The sequence below is a fragment of the Ahaetulla prasina genome, chromosome 8 (assembly GCF_028640845.1).
Source record: "Ahaetulla prasina isolate Xishuangbanna chromosome 8, ASM2864084v1, whole genome shotgun sequence".
NCBI classification, from domain to species: Eukaryota; Metazoa; Chordata; class Lepidosauria; order Squamata; family Colubridae; genus Ahaetulla; species Ahaetulla prasina.
Genome location: NC_080546.1, coordinates 11073356 through 11100311, shown reverse-complemented (window position 1 = coordinate 11100311; position 26956 = coordinate 11073356). Strand labels below are relative to the sequence as shown.

At 45.5% G+C, this 26956-nt stretch overlaps 1 protein-coding gene across 1 annotated transcript in view; it reads right to left on the bottom strand.

Annotated features, from left to right (window-relative positions):
- The window catches only part of FRAS1 (Fraser extracellular matrix complex subunit 1), a 548508-nt gene that overhangs the window by 491424 nt on the left and 30128 nt on the right, over positions 1-26956 (bottom strand). Inside the window, exon 2 of the mRNA XM_058193082.1 lies at positions 18961-18992. Coding sequence (XP_058049065.1) covers positions 18961-18992 — 32 coding nt within the window. The remainder of the gene's footprint in view (positions 1-18960; positions 18993-26956) is intronic.

Below are 26956 nucleotides of genomic sequence, written 5' to 3'. Positions count from 1 at the left end.
GGGGTATCAAATTCGATTTCATGGAGGGCCACATCAGGGTTGTGTTTGACCTCGGGGGGCCAGGGTCAGTGGATATATATCCAGCCGAATATATCCATCTCGCACAATCCGGTAGGGCTGGCAGCAGGAGGCTCCACCCACTCACCTGGATGTCATCACGTCCCGTTGTTGACCCTCTGTGCACGCTCACATTTGCGATACGGTAGCGAAGGAAAGTGCATTTCCTCGGGGAGGCTGTGTGCAGCCCACCAGGGGAGCTCTGTTTTTCCTGGCAGAGGTCTGCAGGAGACAGTTGTGGCCTTAAACGGAGCCCTGGAGTGTCTCACATGGCCCTCCCAAGCTCCGTTTTCGCTGGCAAAGGCACCAAGGGCTGGCCGTTCACTATTTCCAGGGTGACCCCAAGGGCCAGATCTAAGCATCCCATGGGTCAGATCCAGGAGTTAGATACCCCTGCTCTAAACCATTCCAGACAAGTGAGTGTCCAGTGATTCTGATGTGCTTAGTTTGGTGCCCTCTCATTGGATTGTATTAAACTCCCCAAATTCCCAGCCAATGTGGTCAAAAGAAGCACGGTACAGGTAGTCCTCAACTTACAACCCCAATTGGGGACTGAAACCTCCCCCCATTGCGAAGTTTCAAGAGACGCTGGCTTCCCCCATTGCCTTGGCTTGTCAGAAACCAACTGTGAAGGTCAACAAACGGCGATCCCATCTTCCTGGCATGTTGCAACCATCATAAATAAATGCTGGTTTACCAAAGGCCCAAATTCCGACCACGTGACCACGAGGATGTTGCAACGACCGGAGGCAGTGAGGACCAGTCATAAGTCGCCTTGTTCAGCGCTGTTCTAACTTCGAACCATCATTAAATGAATGGTTTGTAAGTTGAGGACTATGTGAAATATGAACATTCAATTAACACAGACGAATTGTGGATTGGCTTCTTCCATTCCTGGATAAATGACTTTCAGCCGGAGAAATGAACCTCCCTCTTCCTCCTAGACCCATGATGGCAAACCTATGGCACGCGTGCCACAGCTGGCACGCAAAGCCCTCTCTGTGGCAACGCGAGCTGTCACCCAGCTCAGCTCCACCGCACATGCGCGCACGTACTTCCCACCGGCCAGCTGATTTTTGAGAAGCGTGGTAGCAGGGCGCATGCAGGAGATGCACACAAATGCGCAGGAGGGACATGCGTATGCATGGGGTTGGGGGGGTCATGCGCGCATGTACAGGGGCAGAGCATGGGACGGGACGGCGTGCCACCCACCACAGCCCATTTTGGGCCCAGGAGGCTGCAGGGACGCCTGCTAGGCCAAAAGGGGGTCACACATGCATGCACGCGGGGCGGGGGGAGTGGGAGGGTCACGTGCGCATGCACGGGGGCGGGGAGAGTGAGAGGGAATCGTGCACGCATTCACATGGAGCGCACACATTGCATTATGGGTGCTGGCACGTGCGCACGATCTGTACATGACGAGAAAAAGATCCCAGACCACAAATCAAATTATGCCTTTTTCTTGAAGGAAACCGTTCAAGCTTTTCCCCTTTCTAAAGCTCACCACAACTAGATACGCCAGACAGATTGGAGAGGGAATCGAAACATATGAAACCTTTGCCGGGCTTTGAACATCTCTACTCTTTCTACATAATTTATACGATGGGGGGCAGGAGGGAATCAGCTCTCCATTATCACAGAGAGGGATTGCACCAAGTTCAGGTCCGGCTCGGAGTTTCTTTATAAGCTAGGTAAATTATGGAAAGGGAAAGAGGCGACCATGTAATAAAACCTGCCGAAGTCCCCATTAACAGCGCTACTCCTCTCTGATCAATGAGATGTAACAGGTTTCTGGCAGAGAAGGTCACGCAAGTCTGGTTCCTTATACCCATGAAATTTTTATGCTCTGCCATATTGTCAATGTTATTGTGATACATCTCAATTTCGGGACCCTTTTTTTTTTCTTCTTTCACCTGACATTTCGCAGCGGCATCCGCGGCTTCCATAAATGAGACGAAGGGCCTAAACGGCTAGACTGAAGGGGCGACAGACTCCATTTCATTGAGTGTTTGACCTCGGGCGGGAGGGGGGGCCGTGGTAGGCCTGGCCAGGGTGGGCGTGGCCAGCTCTACACCACTCGTGTCAGGGGTGCAGGTGGTGGCCCGAGCGCTCTGCCAGTCTCCATTTTCGGCTGTCACGACTTCTTGCAACCCTCTGCCAACAAAAATGGAGCTCGGGAGAGCCACCTGCAGCCCTCCCAAATTCCATTTTTGCTGGCAGGGGCATTGCAGGCCGGTCCTTTGCTGTATCCAGGGCGGCCCTTTGGGCCAGATTTAAGCACCCCGTTTTTTCTTTGGAAATCCATTCCTACTCCCACACCAAGAAGCTTCTTGGATGAGAAGCGAAATGTCTTCAAAGAAAAAAACAAGGAAGCCCAGTTGCCTCCTGAAAAAACACCTTTGGGACAACCGTGACCTGAATGATTAAGAATCTCTACAGACCTTTAGCTATATAATTTGGGATGAACACCCTTTGAATGGGGTGGGAGTAGGAGTGGATTTCCAGAGGAAAAAATTGCAGGCTATAGGAACCAGGAGCACCACTCAGGTGACCCTGAGGACACAGATAAACCTCCAGGTGCTTCAACGACCCTCTAAAAGGATGCAAAGGACCAGCTGTCTGCAAGGAATATAAATCCTTCCATTGCCGACAATCCTGTCAGAGCCGAAGAAGCTTCTTGGATGAGAAGCGAAACGTCTTCAAAAGAAAAAACAAGAAAGTCCAGTTGCCAGAAAGCACCTTTGGGACAACCATGACCTGGATGATTGAGAATTTCTACAGATTTGTCCGGAATGGTACAGGGTCTTCTACTTGGCCAAGGGGTTGAACTAGAAGACCTCCAGGCCCCCTTGCAACTCTGTTATCTTGTATTATTCTTGTTGTGACCCAGGCCCAAGTAGGTAGTGGTAAACGCAATCAGTTCAAAAACAAACAGACTTTATTAGAACAGCTGAGAATTCACTCATTCTCAGCATCGTCCAAACTAAATCAAAGCAAATTCTTCATAACACAATTCTTCAGTCTTATCACCAACCTTGGTCTAATTAGGCAAACTGCCAAAGGCTTTTCTTGGCAAAAGTTCAAAAGCAGAAGACGCGAACAAGAAATAAATGCAGCAAGACAATGAGCAAGTCTATCAACATTGTTTTCCGACAAAGAGCCCAAACGCCGTTGTTGGTCTTTTAAGCCTTATGGGAGTGGCCAATCATCTCTTGGCCCTATTCCCGAGTTGTTCTCTTTGCTTGAGTTGCTCTTGCCTTCTGGCAGCTCTTCTCATGTGTGCATTTAGGAACAGACTCCTCCTGTTCCTCTGCCTCACTACTGTCAGCCTCTGGAGGCTCCGGGGCCTGCACATCACTCCCCGATGGCCCTGGCCCCACCTCTGCCTCGGACACAGAGCCCTCATCTGGGCCTTCCCCAGCCTCCAGGTCTGGCCCATGTTCTTCCTCAGCCTCATCGCCGTCCAATTCAATTGCCAGCTCCACAGGCTGCTGGAAACCACAACAATTCTGTAAATTCTTTGTTACTTTTCATTTTAAAGCCAAAAGCACTCAAAGACTTACAGTAGCTTGTGTAACCCTCAAGTTTTCCCAAACGTCTCTGTGATCAGTCAAGTAAATCGTCACTATTGCCCTAATTCTGGAGCCAGGCAATTATACTGGTTTATATTCTCTTTCCTTTTTTCTTTCCTTCTCATCATCCGACCAATCATTTCCACCAACATCTAACATTTCCTGGCCTATAGAAATCCCTGCCCTGCTATTTTTTTTAGGGACCTCTATAATTTCTTCCCTAATATTTGTTAATTTTTGTAAGAATTTTGACTTTTCCCGATCCCGGTGTTATCCTATGAAACCGATGTGCCAGGTTTGACGTTTGCTTCAGAAAATTCAGTGAAATTCTCTTTTCTAGTGGTGCACCCATCGCTACCCACCCGCAACCGCGAGGAAAAGAATGATGGATGAGACAGAAGGAAGGAAAGATGGTGGAACAGAAAGAAGCAGTCGAGATGCTGATTAGAACCACGAACAGTCCTCGACATACGACTGTAATGGAGCCTGCCCATGATGGCTACGGAGGGTGACAGTCGTAAAACCGTTTTATTAACCGTTGAGCCACGGTGGCGCAGTGGATAGAGTGCAGTACTGCAAGCTAGTTCTGCTGACTGCCGGCTGACCGCAATTTGGCAGTTCAATTCTCACCAGGCTCAAGGTTGACTCAGCCTTCCGTCCTTCTGAGGTGGATAAAATGAGGACTCAAAATTGTTGGGGGCAATAGGCTGTCTCTGTAAACCACTTAGAGAGGGCTGGAAAGCACCAGAAAGCGGTATATTAGTCTAAATGCTATTGTTGTTGCTGCTATTATGTTTTCTGTGGGTGGTCATTAAGCAAACGCAGCATTCATAAAAGCAAATGCAGTGGTCATTAAAAGAAGCGACGGTTGGCTATGAGCCCGGTTTTCCTGAAAACTGGAAGGGCTGGTTTTCGGCAATAGTTAGTCCTCAACTTACAACCCTTCATTTAGTGACTGTCCAACGTTACAACGGCACTGAAAAAAGTGACTTATGACCCTTTTTCACTGTTACAACCTTTGACGCATCCCCATGTTCACGTGATCAAAATTTGGGCACTTGGCAATTGACTTATATTTATGACGGTGGCAGTGTCCCGGGTCATGGGATCTCTTTTTGCGACCTTCTGACCAGCAAAGTTGAACGGGGAAGCCATGATTCACTTAACAACTGAACAACATGTGGTAAGGAAGGTCGCAAAATGGGGCAAAACTCAACCAACATCTCGCTTTTCAACAAAATATGGGGCTCAATTTCATAATTTATGAAATATGAAATTTGAAGGAATATACAAGTGGAAAAAAAAATTTGAATTTGAGAAGATGGATTAATTTTAAAAATGGACTGTAAGAAGAAGTAATATGTGAAGTTGGTATTGCTTCTTTTCTTTTCTTTTCTTTTTATTATTCTTTCCTATCTCTTTATTTTTATTGTGAGGGGATCTAAAGTTTTAAATTTTTAAAGGTGGGAGGTTATGTATATTTTGTATACTTTAGCTTGTGATTGTTGGTCATAATACCCGGTATTTGTTCTGGGAAGTCTGGGGGAAGGGAGGAGGGGGAAGGGGGAAATGATACATGGATTGATTATTAATGTACAGTAATTTTTGAAGATATGAAATTAAAATTTAAAATGATATTGGGGCTGCTCGACTGCCATTTCAGAAAGAAAAGGAGAGAGAAGTAGAAGGAGGGAAGAAAGTAGGTAGGAAAGAGTAGAGAAGGAGGAGGGGAATAAGAAGGTTAGATAGGGTAAGAAGGGAGGAGGGAGGAGGAGGAGAGGAAGTAGTAAAGTGAAGGAGATGAGGATAGTAGAGGGTAGAGAGGGAGGTTGTGAAGAAAGGAAGTGGCAATCGGGCAGGCCTGAATCAGTAATAAATAAAAATTAATGATTAATGATGGATAATAGTTTGTACATAAATATGATGTTGAAAAATGGAAATAAAAATTATTTAGAAGAAAAAAAAATATGGGGCTCAATTGATGATCGTAAGTCGAGGACTACCCGTAGAGAGGTTTGGAGCTGTTCAGCTGAGTTCTAACCTTCTTCTAACATTATTTTTTTTCCCCTTTTGTGACGTGCTATTTGAGCTTTTTAGCTGTTTTGTTTCTTTTTATCTCTTAACGCGAGGGAGTCTTAAACGAGCTCATAGAAAATTTGGCCGTTCACCAACAACAGCAGTGTCACTCAAACAGCCCACAAGTTACAACTATTATTGATCCAAAAATCCCCTTTCATGGCCACGGTAGCTGCTCGCTTCTTTCCTCCTGGGCCAATTTAAGGAATTCGGAGCCAACATTACAGGCAAAACAGCTCGGGGAAATTCAATGGATGCACATCGCTAACTTTTCCCAAGGATCCATTGTTCAAAGCCAAATGGGCTCATTTGGGGTACGACAAGGCAGGAACCAAACAGCTACGAGTATCTAGTTTAGCTAGCGGTGAAATTCAGCAGGTTCTGGCGAACTTGTAGCGGAAATTTTGAGTAGTTCGGAGAACCGGCAAATACCACCTCTGGCCGGTCCCAGAGTGGGGTGGGAATGGGGATTTTGCAATATCCTTCCCTGCCACGCCCACCAAGCCACACCATGCCCACCAAGCCACGCCCACAGAACCGGTAGTAGAAAAAAATTGGATTCCATCACTGACTGTTTAGCTCAGAAAACCCACAAGAATCTTGGATTCTTGCAGATCAGGAGATGGCAAGAAAATTAAGAAAATAATTGTCCCTGGGTGCTTTTTCAAGAGGCAACTGGACTTCCTTTGTTTTTCCTTGAAGACATTTCATTTCTTCAGTTCTGACTGAATGGTGGAGAATTCTGAGGAATTCTGGGAGTTGAAGTCCATACATCTCAAAGTGGCTGAGATTAAGAAACACTACAGGCTAGGGAATTCTGGGAGTTGAAGTCCACACAACTTAAAGTTGCTGGGGTTGAGAACCACTGCTGACTGAGGAATTCTGGGAGTTGAAGTCCATACATCTTAAAGTGGCTGAGATTAAGAAACACTACAGGCTGGGGAATTCTGGGAGTTGAAGTCCACACAACTTAAAGTTGCTGAGGTTGAGAACTATTGCTGACTGAGGAATTCTGGGAGTTGAAGTCCACACAACGTAAAGTTGCTGGGGTTGAGAACCACTGCTGACTGAGGAATTCTGGGAGTTGAAGTCCATACATCTTAAAGTGGCTGAGATTAAGAAACATTACAGGCTGGGGAATTCCGGGAGTTGAAGTCCACACATCTTAAAATTACTGAGGCTGAGAAACACTGTTGGCTGAGGAATTCTGGGAACTGAATCCAGGCATCTTAAAGTTGTTGAGGTAGAAAACCCCTGGTTTAGGATGACAACAACCAGGTTTTCCCATTTTCACTCCAACATCTTCCCCACAGCAGGTTTTTTTTTGGCAATTTGCCCTAAAGTTCCCCCTTTTGGCATCCAACAGTCCAACTACATGTAAAAACCTGATTTTTGCCTGGTGCACTAATTGTTTGCAATCAGTGCTTGTATTAGCTGGTTGTTTATTTATTGCTTCATTTAAGAAATTTCCACACAGTTCTTCATTAAAAAAAAAACAGCCCCAAGGAAAGATATAACTGTGCAAAAAATTAAAAATACGACCCCGATAAAGCTGTAACGCACAGCAATTAAAAAGAAGCCGTTTATAATAATGGGCACAGATAGATCACACTTGAAAAGCCTCAGCAAATATAAAAAGAGGCTTCCCCTGGTACCCACAATATCTTTATTTTTTATTTTATTTTTTTCGAATCCTGTGAGTCTTTATACGCTTCCCTAGTGGAATTAATAAAGATAATAAAAATAAAAACCAGCTATTTAGCTTTTAATACTGGTCACAGACTCTCACATTTCCACAGCATTTTAGTTTGAAGTGATATATCTCAACCTCAACAAGTTTAAGATGTGTGACGGCAACTCCCAGAATTCCCTAGCCGGCAGGGGTGATTAGGGAATTCTGGGAGTTAAAGTCCATGCATCTTAAAATTGCTGAGATTGAAAAACGTTGCTTTAGAGAATAAATGTATTTCTTTAGAATCTTGTTCTGTCCCCCTCGCCTCAGTCCGAGCGATGACTTAATTAGCCGGCAACTATCAGCTTCTGGCAGCAAACTAGCAAGCGTCTTCCAAGTGTCTCTGTTATCTCGCTTGATGCCGATGAGTCAACCAGGAACAAACAGTACTTCAGCTCTAGTTAAGCAGTTGATTTGCTTGCCAGAAGAGGTATAGCAGCTCTTGCTGCTTTTATAACCTGTGGGGCATGGCTCCATGACTCAGCACTTCCGAGGCCTGCCCCACCCTTGCTTCTGTTGTTCCCGCCTCTCCTGCCTACGAAACCTAGGGTCCAGCCAGGCCTGATTGCCATCAGCTGGGTCTGGAGGCGTGGCCTGGGGGGGAAAGAGTCAGAGGACAGAGGACTCATTATCTCCTCCACCTGGCCTGCCTCTGGCTCCTGGAGCTGAGCCAGGGAAGCCGGTGCTCCAGAGGTAAGTCTTGATGGCCCTTCCCCCTCACTTTCCGAGTCACTTTCTGGCAGAGACCCCGGCTCGGGGGGCGCAGATACAACAAATCTACTTAATTAGCCCAACAATCATTTACTTTTTTTGTAAGCAGTACAGCCTTCCGTCTTCTTCTCTATATAGCAATTGTTGTTGTGGCCCACCCTCAGAGCTGGCAGCAGAATCAGACAGTGAGGAGGTTGGGGAGGAACCTGGGCCAGTCCTGGAAGCTGGGGAAAACTCGGACAAGGGCTCTGCGCAGAGGCAGACAGGGAGATAGACAGCAGTGAGGCAGAGGAACAGCTGGAGCCCGTTTGCAGTGTGCGCATGCGTACAGCTGCCAGAAGACAAGAACAACTCAGAAAGCAGGGTCGATTTGGGAGTAAAGCCACACCTTGGAGGTGATTGGCCCCTCCCATAGGAAACAAAAGAAGAGCGAATGGGGAGAGGGCTTTTGCAAGACAAGAAACAATTCGTTCGGTCAGACCAGAGGTGGGTTTCAGCAGGTTCTGACCAGTTCTGGAGAACCGGTAGCGGAAATTTTGAGTAGTTCAGAGAACCGGCGATAAAAATTCGGACTGGCCACACCCACATCTATTCTCTGCCTCCCAAGTCCCAGCTGATCGGGAGGAAATGGGGATTTTGCAGTAACCTTCCCCTGGATTGGGGAGGGAATGGAGATTTTACAGTATCCTTCCCTTGCCACACCCACCAAGCTATGCCCACCAAGCCACGCCCACAGAACCGGTAGTAAAAAAAAACCTGAAACCCACCATTGGTTCGGTTGTTGCAAGAATGGAAAATTCTGTTCGTGACTCTAAGAGACTGTGCCAAGTTTTGCCTTACTCTGCCTTTGGAAACAAGTTACGCGGCAGCTTGCCAAGCGAGATAAGGTGTGTTGAGAAATATTCCTTTGAAAAACTGTTTGGACAAGCCTTGCTGACTGTGAATGAAAGTAATTCACATTCATTGTATATAAAAGAGGTTTTGGCGGGACCAGTTCCTGCTTCCTGCTTTTTAAGGTCAGAACAACAGTATGGCGGTATTTAGAAAATTTCAACAATGCTAATATTTAGACTGGATGAAGGTGAACGAGCTCTAATTAGATCTGTAAAAGATGGTTAAAGCAATGATCAGTAAGAAACCAGGATCTGGGCCTTGAGTTTACAAGTAGTCCTCAATTTACAACTGTCGTTTTAATGACAGGTCAAAAATACGACACTTCGGAAAAAGTGACTTACAACCCATCCTCAAAACTATGGCCATTGCACCACCCCAGCGGTCACGTGATCACAATTCGGACACTTGACAATAGACTTCCATTTACAATACAGGTAGTCCTCGACTTACAACAGTTCATTTAGTGACTGTTCAAAGTTACAAAAGCCCTGAAAAAGGTGACTTACAACCATTTTTCACACTTAACGACTACTGCAGCATCTCCACGGTCACATGAGCAAAATCCAGATGTTTGGCAACTGACTCGTATTTATGACGGTTGCAGCGTCCTAGGTTCACGCGATCCCCCTTCTGACGAGCAAAGTCAACGGGAAGCCCGATTCACTTAACAACCGTGTCAGTCAGTTAGTAACTGTAGCGATTCACTTAACAACAGTGGCGAGAAAGGTCTTTAAAGGGAGGAAAATTCACTGAACAACTTGTCGTGTCCCACTCCTCCGCTGACGGCCGGGTCAGGGAAATCCGAATCAGGCGTGCCTCTGCAGCTCTGCCAAAGTCCTAGCAAAGTCCTCAGGGCAGGCAGGAGACCAGAAAGTGACTTCAGCAAGATATGTTTAGACTTTGCCTGACTCAGAGAATGCCAGAAAGCAGGTCCTTTATATAGGCCATGGGGTGTGGCTCCATGACTCAGCACTTATCCAGGCCTGCCCCTCCCTTCCTTCTGTTGCCTCCATCTATCAAGTCTTCTGACGTGAGGGTCACTCCAGTCGGCAGCTGTTGGCAATTGACTTCCCTCAGGCTCACATGCTGTGGAGGAGGGAGAGAGGTCTAGTTGCTCCGTTTGCCTGGGCATGGAGCCAGAGCTGGGGGCTGGAGATACTTCCTCCTCTTCAGCCTGTCTGGGCATGGAGCCAGGGCTGGGGCCGGGAGGCATACTAGGACATTCCTCCGTGTTCGGAAGCAGATAAGAAGGCCCCGGCTGTGGTGAGATCGGACGAGACACAACAACATGCACAGAGATGGGGGGGCACTCACATTGCATTTTGGGGGTTTGAGCATGTGCACATGCATTCGTGTACACTTTGGGCACTCAGCCCCAAAAAAGGTTAACCATCAATGACCAAGACCATTCCCACCAACAGGGCAGGGCAAGCCACTTGTACAGGTAGTCCTTGACTTACAACCATTTGTTGAGTGACCGAATTTACAACAGCCCTGAAACTAAGGGACTTGTGACTGTTTTTCATATTTAACATCTGTTCCAGTATCCCCATAGTCACATGAACAGTATTTGGGCCATTGGCCATTGGCTCGTATTTATGACGATTCCAGTCTCCCGGAGTCATATGATCCCAATACAGCCGTGCCTGTGGAGATTCTCAAGTCATCCAGGTCGTGATAGAAGTGAGCTGAAGAAGCTTCTTGGATGAGAAGCGAAACGTCTTCAAAGAAAACCAAGAAAGTTTTTTATTAGGCTGTAAACCGCCCTGAGTCCCCTGGGAGATAGGGCGGTATACAAATGTGATTAAATAAATAAAAATAAATAAAATAAATAAAAGTTCCGTTGCCTCTTGAAAAAAAGCACCTTTGGGACACTTAACAACCGTGTTACTAACGTAACAACTGCAGTGGTTCACTTAACAACTGGGGCAAGAAAGGTCATAAAATGGGGCAAAATTCCCTTGACAGTAAATTCTGAGCTCAATTGTGGTCGGCTGTGGTGAGATTGGGCGAGACACAACACAATTGTCTCTTTTAGCAACAGGAACGTTGAGCTCACCTGTATTTACAAACTGAGGATTAGCTGTATTAAAGGATCTCACAGAGATGGGTGGGGTTGATGGAACCGTCTCCTTCAGACGTCGAAGATCTATGATCTCTTTGGGCAGATAATTATGGATAAACCATGGACCAGTGATTGGATTTGATGTAAGGTACAATTTTACCTTCCATCTACTCCTTCAGTGCCATCCTTGGAGCCATTAGTACTCTATCATGAAGCAGAGAGCCAGGCCATCAATCACAGGGACCGAATATCCTGGTGAGGAAATGCTTGGTAGCACCTGTCTCTATGAAAGTGTTTTCTTTATTGTTCACCAAACTTAATAAACTGGAGAAAACAAGGAAGGGGTCAGGAATTATCAGCCACACTTCAGCAGGCAGTAGCGACATCGTGATATCTCACTTTGGCCCACGTTGAGCCCTGCGATACTGCAAATGCTCCCGAGCCAAAATGGGGAGGAAGGAATTATCTGCCGCACAATTTATTAGAGTTGATGGAGCGTAGGCCGATCTCTCAGTAGCCTTTAAAGCACTTACCATGCTCCGCAATCTATTTTTAATAGAAACAAATGCATGGAATCCGCCCCGGCGTTTCCACCAAGGCATTCCGCCAAGGCAACATGCTGTAAATCAATTTTCTCTCCCTTCCCATAGGGCAGAGTTAAAGGCCCGCCCCCACGTCAAAGTTGGAAGGAGAAAGGCAATTTGCGCCTCTAGGGAAGGGTAATCCCAGAACTATTTCAGAATCAAGTACAGGTAGTCCTTGACCTACAACCGTTCGCTTAGTGACTGTTCAAAGTTACAAAGGCACCGAAAAATGGGACGTCACTTTTTCACACTTCATGACTGTTGCAGCCTATTCACGGTCATATGATCGGCGCTTGGCAACCGACTCATATTTATGACGGTTCCAGTGTCCCCAGGGTCACGTGATCTCCTTTTGCAACCTTCTGACAAGCGAAGTCAATAGGGAAGCCAGATTCACTTAACAACCAGGTTGGTGACTCAACAACTGCAGTGATCCAGGTAACAACCTGCCGAGGAGGGTCGTAAAATGGAGCGAAACTCACTGAACAAATGTCCCACATAGCAACAGAAATTTTGGACTCACTTGTGGTCGTAAATTGAGGGCTACATATAGCAACCAGGAGGTAGCCGCAGGTATCGAGTGGGCCATGTTGATCTAAAAAGACAAATTTTAACTTATATTTATCAAACTCTTCCGCGCACTGTTGAGACTAAACTTGGTTTCCCCAGGCACCGCAAAGGATAAACCATGCATTTATTTTTCTTCTGTGATCAATAGAACATTAATGGCTGCTTGAAGCATCCCACAATCACATAACTCTGATTTATGGCATTTTTCAGCAGAAGCCAAAGTTTATCTCCAGTTTCGTTTCTTTTTTTTTAAAAAAAAATAAGTTTATTGTTTTATCATAAAGAATAAAATACAGAACAGGAAAATAAACCAAATGCAACACAACAGAAACATACATTCAACCCTAACAACAACAAAAATAGTGTACAAAAAAGAAGGAAAAAATAGCCAATTAAATTTAACATTTAAGATGTAGGATCCACCCTGGCTGAGTGCTGAAAGAAAAAAAACAACAATAAATTCTCCTCCCCTTTTACAAATGTATATATGTAAGAGCTTAAGACATATCTATTTATTTGCGCAGGCCTGGGCTAGGTTTTTAATTAAATGTAGTTTTAATGGGGTTTTATTATTTTAATTGTAAATTTTAATTCGGCCTTATTTAATAAGTTTTTTAATTAGTGTTTTATTTCTGTATTTATAGTTATGTATTCGTGTTTTTAATAGGCTGTAAACCGCCCTGAGTCCCTTGGGAGATAGGGCGGTATAAAAATATGATTAAATAAATAAATAAATAAATAAATAAATAAATAAATAAATAAATATATATACGTGTGTGTATTCACACACACACACACATATATATACACACACGTACACACACACATATATATATATATACACAAACACACACATATATTATTATTATTATTATTATTATTAATTATATTTGTATACCGCCCATCTCCCGAAGGACTCAGGGCGGTTCAAAGCCAATAAAACAACTGAAAATATATAATACATATAAAACAGCAAAAAGAATAGAAAATTAATTCAATTGATGGCCTAAACTTTTAAATACAAATTTAAAACCCCGTTTAAAATCCCTGATTTAAAACCCCAATTTAAAACTACGTTCACGCTGGTCCTGCTCTTCGAAACAGCAACGTCTTCAGCTCGCGGCGGAAGGACCTGAGGTCGGGGAGTTGACAAAGCCCCAGAGGGAGCTCGTTCCAGAGGGTAGGAGCCCCCACAGAGAAGGCCCTCCCCCTGGATATATATACACACACATACACACACACTTATACACACACACACACACATATATACACACACACATATATATATATACATACATACACACACACACATATGAAAAAAGAAGAAAAAGCAGTCGAAGGGGAAAAATTTGTTTCTGACAGCAACAAAAAAAATGATGATTGTGGACAATGGGTTCACTTAACAACCACGGTTTTCACTTAATAACCGTTGGTTTGCTTAACGACCATGACGATTCACTTAATACCTACAAAAAGCCATTAAAATCAGGCCCTGCATAACAAGCGACACAACTCACGAGCATAATTCTGGCCTTAATTAGAGTTGTAAATCAAGAACTACCTGTCAAATTATAGAGAAAAAGATTCAATACCCAGCAAATCTTTAGGGAGAGAGGAAACCCTGTTTCTCCCTCAAGCAAGCCCACTTTAAATTAAGACATGGCTAGTAATGGTCCAGTTTTTCTCGATTCACACATTTTTTATTCCATTCAGGACTAAACCATTCCCTTCAACAACCGCAAAGCCAGTGCGGTCATTAGGGCCGTGATAGCTCAGGCTGTTAGAAGCCTGTTATTAGAACACAGCAGCCTGCAATTACTGCAGGTTCAAGCCCGGCCCAAGGTTGACTCAGCCTTCCATCCTTTATAAGGTAGGTAAAATGAGGACCCAGATTGTTGGGGGGGCAATAAGTTGACTTTGTAAAATATACAAATGGAATGAGACTATTGCCTTATACACTGTAAGCCGCCCTGAGTCTTCAGAGAAGGGCGGGATATAAATGTAAATAAATTTTTTAAAAAAATTACATGGAATTCTCCACCTTCCTTTCTATGGTGGAAGGAATGCCCAACTCGTTGCGGCCAACTCGCCCTGGGACAATTCAACAAATCATCTTCTTGTGCCATATCCGTCATCGGATGTTGGCAATCACATTGGCGATTCTATTTTTATCAGCAGCCGCACGAAAAAATGCGGCTGAGTTTTGTCCAAGCTGGTCCCTTAGATTTTGAAGCCATGATCTTCTTCTTCTGCCTGGACTTCGTTTGTCTTCAAACTTTCCCAGGAGGATTAAGTGAGGTGTGCCGTATTTTTCCAGGTGTCGCATCGCAAGTCCAGAAATAGTCTAACTTTCATTTTTTAAAGCTTTTGATGATTTTTCTTGGCTTTCCCAGGTGGCTTATTACCTCTAAAAGTTAAATTAATTTTCATGGAACTGTGGCCAATTATAATTTTTTTAAAAAAAAAAAAGTCAATCCAGAAATTCAAGAGTTACAAAAATGTTGATGAAAACATGGTCGCCAATTATAAAAATAGCCGAATGAAACAATTAATGAATACAGCATCAAATGGCCCTGCGGCGAGTTGACCACGGCAGGTTGGCCACGGTGAGATGGCCGTGGCGAATCATCATGGACCATTTTTATGGACTCCAATCTTCTAGGGATCTTGAAGGGCGGCTAACGCTCAATTTGTGAGGGCAATAAAACAACTTTTTTTTTCCAAATCAAACAATTATACTGTGTTTCCCCGAAAATAAGACCCTGTCTTATATTTTTTTGAACCCTGAAATAAGCGCTTGGCCTTATTAACACGCGCTCAAAAGCCTGATTGGGCTTATCATCACGGGATGTCTTATTTTGGGGGAAACAGGGTAGAAGAAAACCTATGCCTATCACGTATTTTTAAAAGACTGTGCATGCTCTCTCTCTCTCTCTCTCTCTCTCTCCCCCCTCCCTCCCTCCCTCTGCACCTCTATAACTGTCTGGTTTGGTTCTGCAACCCAACAAGACAGACACAGACTTCAGAGGATCATTAGAACTGCAGAAAAAACAATGGCTACCAACCTGCCTTCCATTGAGGACCTGTATACTGCACGAATCAAGAAGTGGGCCGTGAAAATATTTGCAGACCCCTCGCATCCTGGACATAAACTGTTTCAACTCCTACCCTCAAAACGATGCTATAGAGCACTGCACACCAGAACAACTAGACACAAGAACAGTTTTTTCCTGAACACCGTCACTCTGCTAAACAAATGTCAAACTATTCACTAAGTCTGCACTAATATTAACCTTCTCATCGTTCCCACCACCTATCTCCTTCCACTTATGACTGTATGACTGTAACCTTGTTGCTGGTATCCTTAAGATTTATATTGACTGTTTCCCTATGACTATCATTAAGTGTTGTACCTTATGATTCTTGATGAATGTATCTTGATGAATGTACACTGAGAGCATATGCACCAAGACAAATTCCTTGTCCAATCACACTTGGCCAATAAAGAACTCTATTCTATTCTATTCTATTCTATTCTATTCTATTCTATTCTATTCTATTCTATTCTATTCTATTCTATTCTATTCTCTCTCTCCTTCTCTCTCTCACAGAGATAGAGAGGGAGAGGGAGGGAGGGGGACAGAGAGAGAGAGGAATTTGGAATTCCAATCTGCAGAAGCTGGATTAAATCCATCTTCTGCTTCCCCAGCACAGAATGCCCCAAAAGGTGACCCAAATACTTTAAATTTGCACTAACAATAAGAACTTGGCTGGCATTTAATCCACTCCTTGTTATTATCTCCAGGGTGCAGAAATTTTCAAATGTGCCTTTTACTCGTTCTTCAAGTACTTTACAGCTTCATTCCCCCAGAGTGGATGCATGATGCATTTCCTTAAGTACTTGGAAGCATGGCCAAACTGACAAAAAAAAAACCACAAAAAAACGCAACGTCTTCTTATTTTTAACGCTCAGCAACAATTTGGACTACAAAAGAAAGCTTTGAAATAATAACTGACGGGTGTCAGCTTGTCTTCAGGATGACCTTTGGGTGAGTCAATCACACCCAAAGCACAACTAGCTGAGAAGTGAACATTTAAAAGAAAGTTTGGAAAAGTTTTCAAGAGCACAACTTGACGGGATTCAGACCCAACAGTTCCATGATGTCATTAGGTTAAAAAACAGTTTGCTTACAATGAGATCGAAAATAACCAAATGACACCTGGCAGGAATTTAAAAAAAAAAGTTCTTCCAGAAAGTCATCTTTTAATAATAATAATAATAATAACAACAACAACAACAACAACAACAACAACAACAACAACAACAACAACAACAACAACAACAACAACAGAGTTGGAAGGGACCTTGGAGGTCTTCTAGTCCAACCCCCTGCCCAGGCAGGAAACCCTACACCATTTCAGACAAATGGTTATCCAACATTTTCTTAAAAATTTCCAGTGTTGAAGCATTCACAACTTCTGCAGGCAAGTTGTTCCACTGATTAATTGTTCTCCCTGTCAGGAAATTTCTCCTTAGTTCTAAGTTGCTTCTCTCCTTGATTAGTTTCCACCCATTGCTTCTTGTCCTGCCCTCAGGGGCTTTGGAGAATAGCTTGACTCCCTCTTCTTTGGGGCAGCCCCTGAGATATTGGAAGACTGCTATCATGTCTCCCCTAATCCTTCTTTTCATTAAACTAGACATACCGAGTTCCTGCAACCGTTCTTCTTATGTTTTAGCCTCCAGTCCCCTAATCATCTTAGATAGAGAGATTGAAATTCAGAGAATCATGCTGAGAAGGGATATTCTTGATCAGGGGTTTCAAACTTGATTTCATTGAGGGCCGCATCAGGGTTGTGTTTGACCTTGGGGTGGGGAGGGGGCAGGTGGATGTGGCCAACTCGACATCACTTGTGTCAGTGGGGCCTCTGGTGGCCTAAGCCAGGGCTCTGCAACCTTAAACACTCAAAGAGCCATTTGGACCCGTTTCCCACAGAAAAAAAAAACACCGGGAGCCACAAAACCCTTCCCGTGCCTGACTATTTCTTGAGCGGCCACAAAACTGGCATATGTAGTTGAATTAAACGTTCTGTTTTCTTCTGAAACTTTTCTTTTCTTGGACTTATCCATGGTTGGCTTACCAGGGGTTGAAAAGCTCAATAAATCGCATGCTGGCAGGTGTCTCACACTGGCGGTTGTGACGCATATTTTGAGCGACAGGGAGCCGCAGCAGAGGGGTGAAAGAGAAACATGTGGCTCCAGAGCCGCAGGTTCCTCACCCCTGGCCTAAGCACTCTGCCAGAGAAAACGGGCTCCCTCGCTCCCTTGCAAGTCGAAGAATCACGCTCCAATGGTTGACTCCATAAGCCAGCTGCAGGCTCTTCAAATCGCTAGCCAAATTCGGCTTCAGGCGCGATGAATTAAAAAAGAGAGAAATCTTTGCTCTGATGTCTCCCTCTCAAGCCAGCTGCAATCACTCCCAATCGCTAGCCTAATCTGGCTTTAGGTGTGATAAACTTAATAGGGGAGGAATCTCCGCTTTAATGCCTCTGTCCTCAAGGCAATCGCAAGCAGTTCAGATCGCTAGCCAATACGGCTTCAGGCGCGATAAATTCAAAATGAAAATAATTTTACGGTTGGGGTCGCCACATCGTGGGGAATTGTATTAAAGGGGTCGCCATATCGTGGGGAATTGTATTAAAGGGGTCGCAGCACTATAAAGGTTGAGAACCACTGCTTTAAATGGTACGCAACTCCCTTAACATGCTTAAAGGTAAAGGTAAAGGTTCCCCTCGCACATTTGTGCTAGTTGTTCCCAACTCTAGGGGGCGATGCTCATCTCTGTTTCAAAGCCGAAGAGCCAGCGCTGTCCAAAGACGTCTTTGTGGTCATGTGGCCAGCATGACTCAAGGCCAAAGGCGGACGGAACGTTGTTACCTTCCCGCCAAAAGTGGTCCCTATTTTTCTACTTGCCTTTTTTACGTGCTTTTGAACTGCTAGGTTGGCAGAAGCTGGGACAAGTAACGGAAGTTCACTCGGTTATGCGGCACTAGGGATTCGAACCGCTGAACTGCCGACTTTTCAATCAACAAGCTCAGCATCTTAGCCACTGAACCATCGCGTCGCTAACTTGCTTAGCAATGAAAATTTTGGACTCCGTTGTTGTAAGTCAAGGATTACCTGTATATACTATTCCGGTACAAAATTAACCCAGCACGGATTCCATTCTGTTCAAAAGTGGTTTTTGCTGCTTCCTTTTGTGTGTTTTGAGTTGCAATCTAAGTTTAACGCTCTGCCGTAAAATGCAAGAAAAATAAAATTGCAATAAAATCATCTTTTCATTATAATCCCTGCCATGGGACCCAAATTAGAGGGGGGATCAAAATCAGGGTATCCTGAAAGAAAACTTGCATTGTCCCTCCCTTTCCCTGACCTCGGTCTGCAATTTAGGAAAAGCGGTGCCTACCCCAACAACACACACACACACACACACACACACACACCCTTCCATCTCAGTGATCTTCTCAAAAGCAATTGTTGAAAAGGAACATCACAAAAGGGCGGAGAGAGAGAAGCCGTCTGTTATGTGAGCCCGACAACGTCCAGAAGTGGAACCAAGGGTAAACTTCTTTCCACACAATAAAGCACAGCTAATTTGGTTTTAGCACAACAAGTCACAAATAACATTAAATCTGACCTACCTCAAACGATAAGCCTTGGTAGAAACATGTACCTGTGAAAGAAGAGAAACAAAATTGGGTTAGAAGGCATAAAATCAACATGTTGAATTAGAAGTACTATACAAAAAACTTGGGGAGTTAATGGCCCATCGGACAAGGCAGCCGGTTTGTCACAAACATTTCTACATCTGCTGCATCTAAAAACAACAAACAAACTGGCACGTCTCCTCAGATTCACTGTCTCGTTCCTCTTCTACCGGTAGTCCTCGACTTACGGCCGTAATGGAGCCTGGTATTCCTGTCATGTCACGACCGACATAAAGTCGAGACACTTGTGTGACTAGAACCGATTTGATGGGTTTTTTTTTGCAGCAGTCATGAAGGAAAGGCCGGGGTTATTAATCAAACCAATGTATTCCTGTAGGCATTTTATTTATTTTTTTGCTGGAAACTAGCTGAAAAGATCACAAATCGGCAAAAAAACAACAACCCACCACCTTATTGTAAGTTGTGGTTACATAAGCATACAACCAGTGGTGGGTTTCTACCGGTTCACCCAAGTTTGGGAGAATTGGTAGCGGCAGCAGCAGGAGGCTCCGCCCACCCACCTGGACATCATTACAGATGCTCTGCGCATGTGCAGAAGCACCATTCAGAAGCAAAGCGCACGCACATGTACGCACTATCACAGTTCCGAACCAGTGGCGAAGGTAAGTAAAACCCACTACTGCATACAACATTACAACAAGCCATAAAAGTGAGCTGGTGCCAACAGCCCAAAATACAATCGTTATGCCAAAATACGGAGGTAGGTGCAGCTGAATTACAAAGCTGCATCTTAAGTAGCTTTTGGGGGGATTGAGGTTCCATCGTAACATCAAATGGTCACTAAGCAATAGCCATAAGTGTTGTGGTCCGTCAGCAGCCTACGGAGCTGGCAACAGAGTTGGACAGCAATGAGGCTGAGGTGAGGCCAGGGCCATCGGGGAGTGAGGTGCAGACTCCAGAGCCTCCAGAGACTGATAGTAGTGAGGCAGAGGAACAGGAGGAGCCTGTTCCTAATGCACGCATGAGAAAAACTGCCAGAAGGCAAGAGCAGCTCAAGCAGAGAGGACACCTCAGGAGTAGGGCCAAGAGATGATTGGCCCCTCCCATAAGGCTTAAAACAGATCAGCACCGGCGTTTCAGCTTTGCCGGAAAACAACGTTGTAGCTTCTGCTTCTGCTTCGTATACGTCTTTGTTTTTGTGCCTTCTGGATGTTTGCCAGGAAGGGCCTTTGGCAGTTGCCTAATTGGACTAAGGTTTGTGAGATAACTGAGGAATTTGTGTTGGGAGGCATTTGTTTTACTTTGAGTTGAGTTTAACCTGAAGACCAGCTGGCCGGCATGTGCATGCCTGTTTTTTGGGCAGTTTTCAGGTTGTTTTTTGCCTGAAAAACGGCCCCAAAACACCCCGAAAATGACCCAAAAACTGTTCTGTCCTCCCTCGCCTCCGTCCGAGCGATGGTTTAATTAGCCGGCACTATCAGCTCTGGCAGCAAAAGAGCGAGTGTCTGCCAAGTGGCTCTGTTATCTCCCTCGACGCCGATGAGTCAAACAGTACTTCAGCTCTTAGTTCAGCAATTAATTTGCCTGCTATGAAAAGGCACAGCAGCTCTCGCTGCCTTTATATCCTGTGGGGTGTGGCTCCATGACTCAGCACTTCCTAGGCCTGCTCCACCCCTGCTTCTGTTGTTCCCGCCCCTCCTGCCTATGAAATCTAGGGTCCAGCCAGGCCTGATTGCCATCAGCTGGGTCTGGAGGTGTGGCCTGGGGGGGGGAAGAGTCAGGGGACGAAGGCCTCATTATCTCCTCCACCTGGCCTGCCTCTGGCTCCTGGAGCTGAGTCAGGGAAGCCGGTGCTCCCGAGGTAAGTCCTGACGGCCTTTCCCCCTCGCTTTCCAAGTCACTTTCTGGCAATAGGCCCGGCTCGGGGGGCGCAGACACAACAAAAACAGCCTGAAAATGCCAGTCACTCCCATGCCCAATGCACGGAACCAGTCTAGTCCCAACAAACTTGGCAGGGTCCCTTGACTATCGTGATGGGCAGGGTCTTCTTGTGTGGTCCGTACTCGACGCGGACGGAGGTGGTCCTCGAACAGGGATGCGATTCCCTTGGTAGTCGTGAACTCTTAGCCGCTGTGTTTGCAGTTTGCGTTTGGCGATTTCGGCAAAGCTTTGCAAAAGTGTCCCAGGACATGATTGTGATCGCTGACCCTGTGTCCACTTCTAGTCGGCACGGCACTCCTTCGATTTTCGGTTTCGTGAAGATTTTCTTCTCTACACGGGTTGCTGCACGGCCTACTATCACGGTCGTTCGATTTGAGTTCGCGCCCTTTTTGTTTTGACCAATCACGGGTCGCCTAGCCGATCCCGCGCTCTGATTGGTTGGTTTGAATTTTCGGCGGGAAGGTTGGGGTGCTCGACAGACTTGAGCCAGGTGCCCCTTCTTCTCGCACCACCGACATGTAGCGTCCTTGAACTTGCATTGTTGACGCTGGTGTTGCCCTCCGCAACTTCCGCATTCATCCCGGTCTTCTTTGCCCCTTCTCCCGGTGAGGCAAACTCCTTCCTCATCCTCGCCGTCTGATTCGGTCTGGATTTCTTCGTTGTGGACCGGGGTTGATTTCGTGCTCGCCGTTGGCGTGAGTGGCTTTTGTAGGGTTTCCGCCGCTTGGGTGGACATCTCATGAGCTCTGGCTTCGTCCAGAGCGTTTGCCAGCGTTAGATTGCTTTTTGATAGCAGCCGCCTCCGCAAACGAATGTCTCTGACCCCACGGATGAGTTGCTCTAACAGCTCCTCATCCAAGTCTCGGTACCCACAATCCTTGGAGGCTTTCCTCAGGGCGGCCATGTACTCGCTGATGGATTCGCCCTCTTGCTGTCTGCGCTCTCCAAATTCAAAACGCCGTACGTATTTGGACGGTGTTGGCGCGAAATGGTTCTTCAATAGGTTTTGCAGAGTTTGCCACGATACCGATTGTACCGGCGTTGGCTCTGCCAGGGCTTCCGCGATGTCGATGACCTCGGGACCGCAGTGGCTCAGGAAATATGCCCTTTGCGGTTGTCTGGAACTCCTTGCAGTTCGTTTGCCTCGAGGAAGCTCTCGAAACGGGTCATGTACGTTCCCCATTTCTCCCTGGATGGGTCAAACGGCGCGGGCGGAGTGTAGCTGGCCATCGCTGCGTTTCCGCCCTGAGCTTTGCTGGGTTCGGTTCTTTCGTGCGTTCAGCTCGTTCCTGGTGCTCTTAACCTCGAAATCCCACCTTCGTCGCCAGTGTTAAGTTTGGGCAGTAACGAGGCTGGAGACCAGGGTAGTGACAACAGCTCTTTAATATATGGTGAACCCAGCGACCGGGCTGGGGAAAAACCTCTCCTTATATACAGTTTAACCGGCGGCTTCAACCAATCAGCAACGTGCTTGTTTCCCGCCAAAACATTTAAAGATACATTACACAAACAGTACTTCAGCTCTTAGTTCAGCAATTAATTTGCCTGCTACGAAAAGGCACAGCAGCTCTCGCTGCCTTTATATCCTGTGGGGTGTGGCTCCATGACTCAGCACTTCCTAGGCCTGCCCCACCCCTGCTTCTGTTGTTCCCGCCTCTCCTGCCTATGAAATCTAGGGTCCAGCTAGGCCTGATTGCCATCAGCTGGGTCTGGAGGTGTGGCCTGGGGGGGGAAGAGTCAGGGGACGGAGGCCTCGTTATCTCTTCCACCTGGCCTGCCTCTGGCTCCTGGAGCTGAGTCAGGAAAGCCGGTGCTCCCGAGGTAAGTCCTGACGGCCTTTCCCCCTCACTTTCCAAGTCACTTTCTGGCAGAAGGCCCGGCTCGGGGGGCGCCGACACAACAAAAACAGCCTGAAAATGGCCTGAAAAATTGGCTGGTTTTGGCTGTTTTTCAGGCTGTTTTCCAGCGACTGCAAAGACCATGTGCACCGGAAACTAGAAGAGAAGCTGGCGACAGTGTGCTTGCCCACAGAGAGGGCTCTGCATGCCACCTCTGGCATGCGTGCCATAAGGTTTGCCATCAGGGGTATAAGGTTTCCTGCTCGTGCAGTGGGTTTGACTAGAAGACCTCCAAGGTCCCCTCCAACTCTGTTAGTCTGTAGCCCAGGGTTGAAATGAGAAGTCCTTGGTGGTCCCTGGGCTTGGCTGTTTTTTCTTGCAGGCTTTTCAATTACCCAAACTAGGTAACATCATCAATTCAGATCTTCTTTTTTTTTTAGGATTATACTACCTGTACATCACCACACATTTTTTTTGCCCATTGGGGGCATGTGATCAGCGAAGCTAAATTGTCCTTTAGTTCAGTTTTGAAAGGTTTCTGAATTACTGGTGCACAGGAGAAGTGGCTCATAAAACAAAGGAAGTTCCGCATCATTTTATCCAATTACCAGACCAAAAAATTGCCGCTTCTTGCAATATTGTTGTTCTCCAGGCAAAAGTAGAAATCTTTATTTTCCCAACATTGGCTATATATTTCCTCACGTAATCAAGACCATTAATAAAATTGATGCCACATATTATGAGCTCTTCACCGCTAGGAATCGTGCGTCTTCAGGCTACCTCGTAGGCACCCTTAGATGTTACAGCTTCACTACATCTTCCAAAATTTTACAAGTGAAGAAAGGAGACACCAGGTGTGGCAAGTTAAAAGCAAGAAATCTTTCATGCAGAATAAGTCCCCTCGGACATTTTTACACCTCCCCCCCCCCAAATCACTGTGAGTATCTGTTAAGTTCGGGCAATGAAGAGGCAGGAGAGGATACCAAGTGACAACAGCTCTTTAGTTTATTGTGATCCCAGCAAAAACCAACAGGCAAAAACCTCTCTTTAAATAGTAATTTGGCTGAGGCATCAGCCAATCAGCAACGTGCATTTTCCCGCCCAAATTTCCCTCCTAAAATTCAAATACATTACAGTATCCCTCACTTTTTATTTTGTTTTTATTTTTTGCTATCTATTTCTCAAATATAAGGAGCGGGACAAGAAATCAAACGAGCGGGACAAGAAATCAAACTTCTTGACTTTCCAAAGAATCCACAAATACTCTTAGAGAGACCAAAGCTCCTTTGGTTACTATTGTCCCAAAGGTGCATTTCAAAGATGACATGAATTTTCTTGTGGGGCTTTTTTTTTCTTCCTTGAAAACATTTTGTTTTTCATCCAGGAAGCTTCTTCAGTTCTGACTGAAAGGTGAGGAATGGAAGGATTTACATTCCTTGCAGTCCTCTTGTCCTTAGCGCTCGTTGAGGCCACTTGGGGACGTATTTTTACCCCTCAGGGTCACGTGAATCACAATGCAAATGGGTGTGGAGCCTTCTTGGGCGCGTTGAAAGAATTGTGTTGTAGACAGGAGATAGGTGGGATATGATGTCATGACACCACATATCCGTTAGGATATTTTGCAGCATCTTAGAATCGTAGAATCCTAGAGCTAGAAGGGTCCACGGAGGTCTTCTAGTCCAACCCCCAATGCTATCTCCTTTCAACAGTCCTTTCAGCAGTCCTAAAAAGTTTGCACCCAGGGGTGAAATCCAGCAGGTTCTGACAGGTTATGGAGAACCGGTAGCGGAAATTTTGAGCCGTTCGGAGAACCGGTAGCGGAAATTTTGAGTAGTTCGGAGAACCAGCAAATACCACCTCTGGCTGGCCCCAGAGTGGGGTGGGAATGGAGATTTTGCAATATTCTTCCCCTGGAGTGGGGTGGGAATGGAGATTTTGCACTATCCTTCCCCTGGAGTCGGGTGGGAATGGAGATTTTGCACTATCCTTCCCCTGCCATGCCCACCAAGCCACACTACGCCCTCAGAATCGGTAGTAAAAAAAATTGGATTTCGCCACTGGTTGCACACCCATTTGCACTCTGATTCAGGTGACCCTATTTATTTATTTATTTATTGTTCAAATTTATATACCGCCCTATCTCCCACAGGACTCAGGGCGGTTTACAGGCATTTAAAAAACAGATAAATACAATCTAAAAAACAATTAAAAAACTTATTATGAAGCCTAACAATTAAAATAATTAAAAATATAAAAAATAAAACCCCACTTAAAACCCATTAATTAAAACCTAACTCAGTCCTGCGCAATGAAATAAGTATGTTTTGAGCTCACGGCGGAAGGTCCGAAGGTCCGGAAGTTGACGAAGTCCCGGGGGCAGTTCGTTCCAGAGGGTGGGAGCCCCCACAGAGAAGGCCCTCCCCCTGGGCGCCACCAGACGACATTGCCTCGCTGACGGCACCCTGAGGAGTCCCTCCCTGTGAGAGCGCACGGGTCGATGAGAGGTATTCGGTAGCAGTAGGCGGTCCCGTAAATAACCCGGCCCTATGCCATGGAGCGCTTTAAAGGTGGTCACCAACACCTTGAAGCGCACCCGGAAGGCCACAGGTAGCCAGTGCAGCCTGCGCAGGATGGGTGTTATGTGGGAGCCACGAGGGGCTCCCTCTATCATCCGCGCAGCTGCATTCTGGACTAACTGTAGCCTCCGGATGCCCTTCAAGAGAAGTCCCCAAGTGGCCTCAACGACTCTCAGAGAAAGTATTAACGACCAGATGACTGCGAAGAATATAAATCCTTCCATTCCCCACCATTCAGTCAGAACTGAAGAAGCTTCCTTGGGTGAGAAGTGAAATGTTTTCAAGGAAAAAAAAAACCACCAAGTTGCCATTTGTAAAACACTTTTGCGACAATCATGATCTGGATCAGGGGTCTCCAACCTTGGCAACTTTTAAGACTTGTGGACTTCAACTCCCAGAGCTCCTCAGCGAAGTCCACAAGTCTTAAAGCTGCCAAGGTTGGAGACCCCTGATCTGGATGATTGAGAATCTCCGTACATATTTTGTTACTACTCTTGGAAAAGAAAAGTCTCCATAATACAGTAAAACCGTCTATGGAAACTAGATACTGTCCGTTGCTTCTAGGAAAAAGGTGCATTTTAAAGACACACTTAGTCCAAAAGGTTGCAACTGTGACAAACGCTGAAAGATCCCAGGATCTGGTTCCACGTCTCCAGGAAATGAGGAAACCAAGCAAGAGTTTGAAGCCAAATTGCAGCTGGTCTCCCACAGGAGAAAGCATCCATCCAGCACCTGACACACTATTAATAAGATTGTCAAGAAGGCAATCTTAATTATTATGGCCAAAGGCCAGAAGTCAAATAGAATATATGGGATGTGTGTGTATATACTGAATATCTACATATATATATATATATGTAGATCTTGGCATATTCGGGTATTTTCCCGTGTAAGGTTTCCCGTATAAGACCGAATATGCCAAGACCTACAAACCTATACCTATGAAAACCTACAAAAACATATATGTATGTATGTATGTATGTATGTATGTATCGGGGGTGAAATATAAAATTTGTTACTACCGGTTCTGTGGGTGTGGCTTGGTGGAGGGGTTGTAATGTGACTGGGTGGGCATAGCCATTTTTTTTTTTTACTTTTAAAAACATTTTTTCGGCCAAAAAAAATGCTTTTAAAAGTTAAAAAAAAAACACCACCCTCTGATGATCGCGTGGCTCAGCTGGGCATGAGTGTGTGTGTGGGGGGGTGTCAGGGATTTTTGCTATTGGTTCTCTGAACCACCCATCGCCATCGCTACCGGATTGGGCAATCCAATCCGAACCGGGAGCATTTCAGCCCTGATATATACGTATGTACGTACGTATGTATGTATGTATATATGTATGTATGTATGTATGCATATGTGCGTGCGTGTGTGTGTGTGTGTGTGTGTGTGTGTATGTTTCCCCGAAAATAAGACCCAACCGGAAAATAAGTCCTGGCATTTTTCAGGATGCTCGTAATATAAGCCCTGTCCCCAAAATAAGCCCATTAAGATTCTCAGCCAGACGGATGCATTTAGTACCGTATTTCCCCCAAAATAAGACCTAACCAGAAAATAAACCCTAATGCATCTTTTGGAGCAAAAATATAAGACCCGGTCTTATTTTCAGGGAA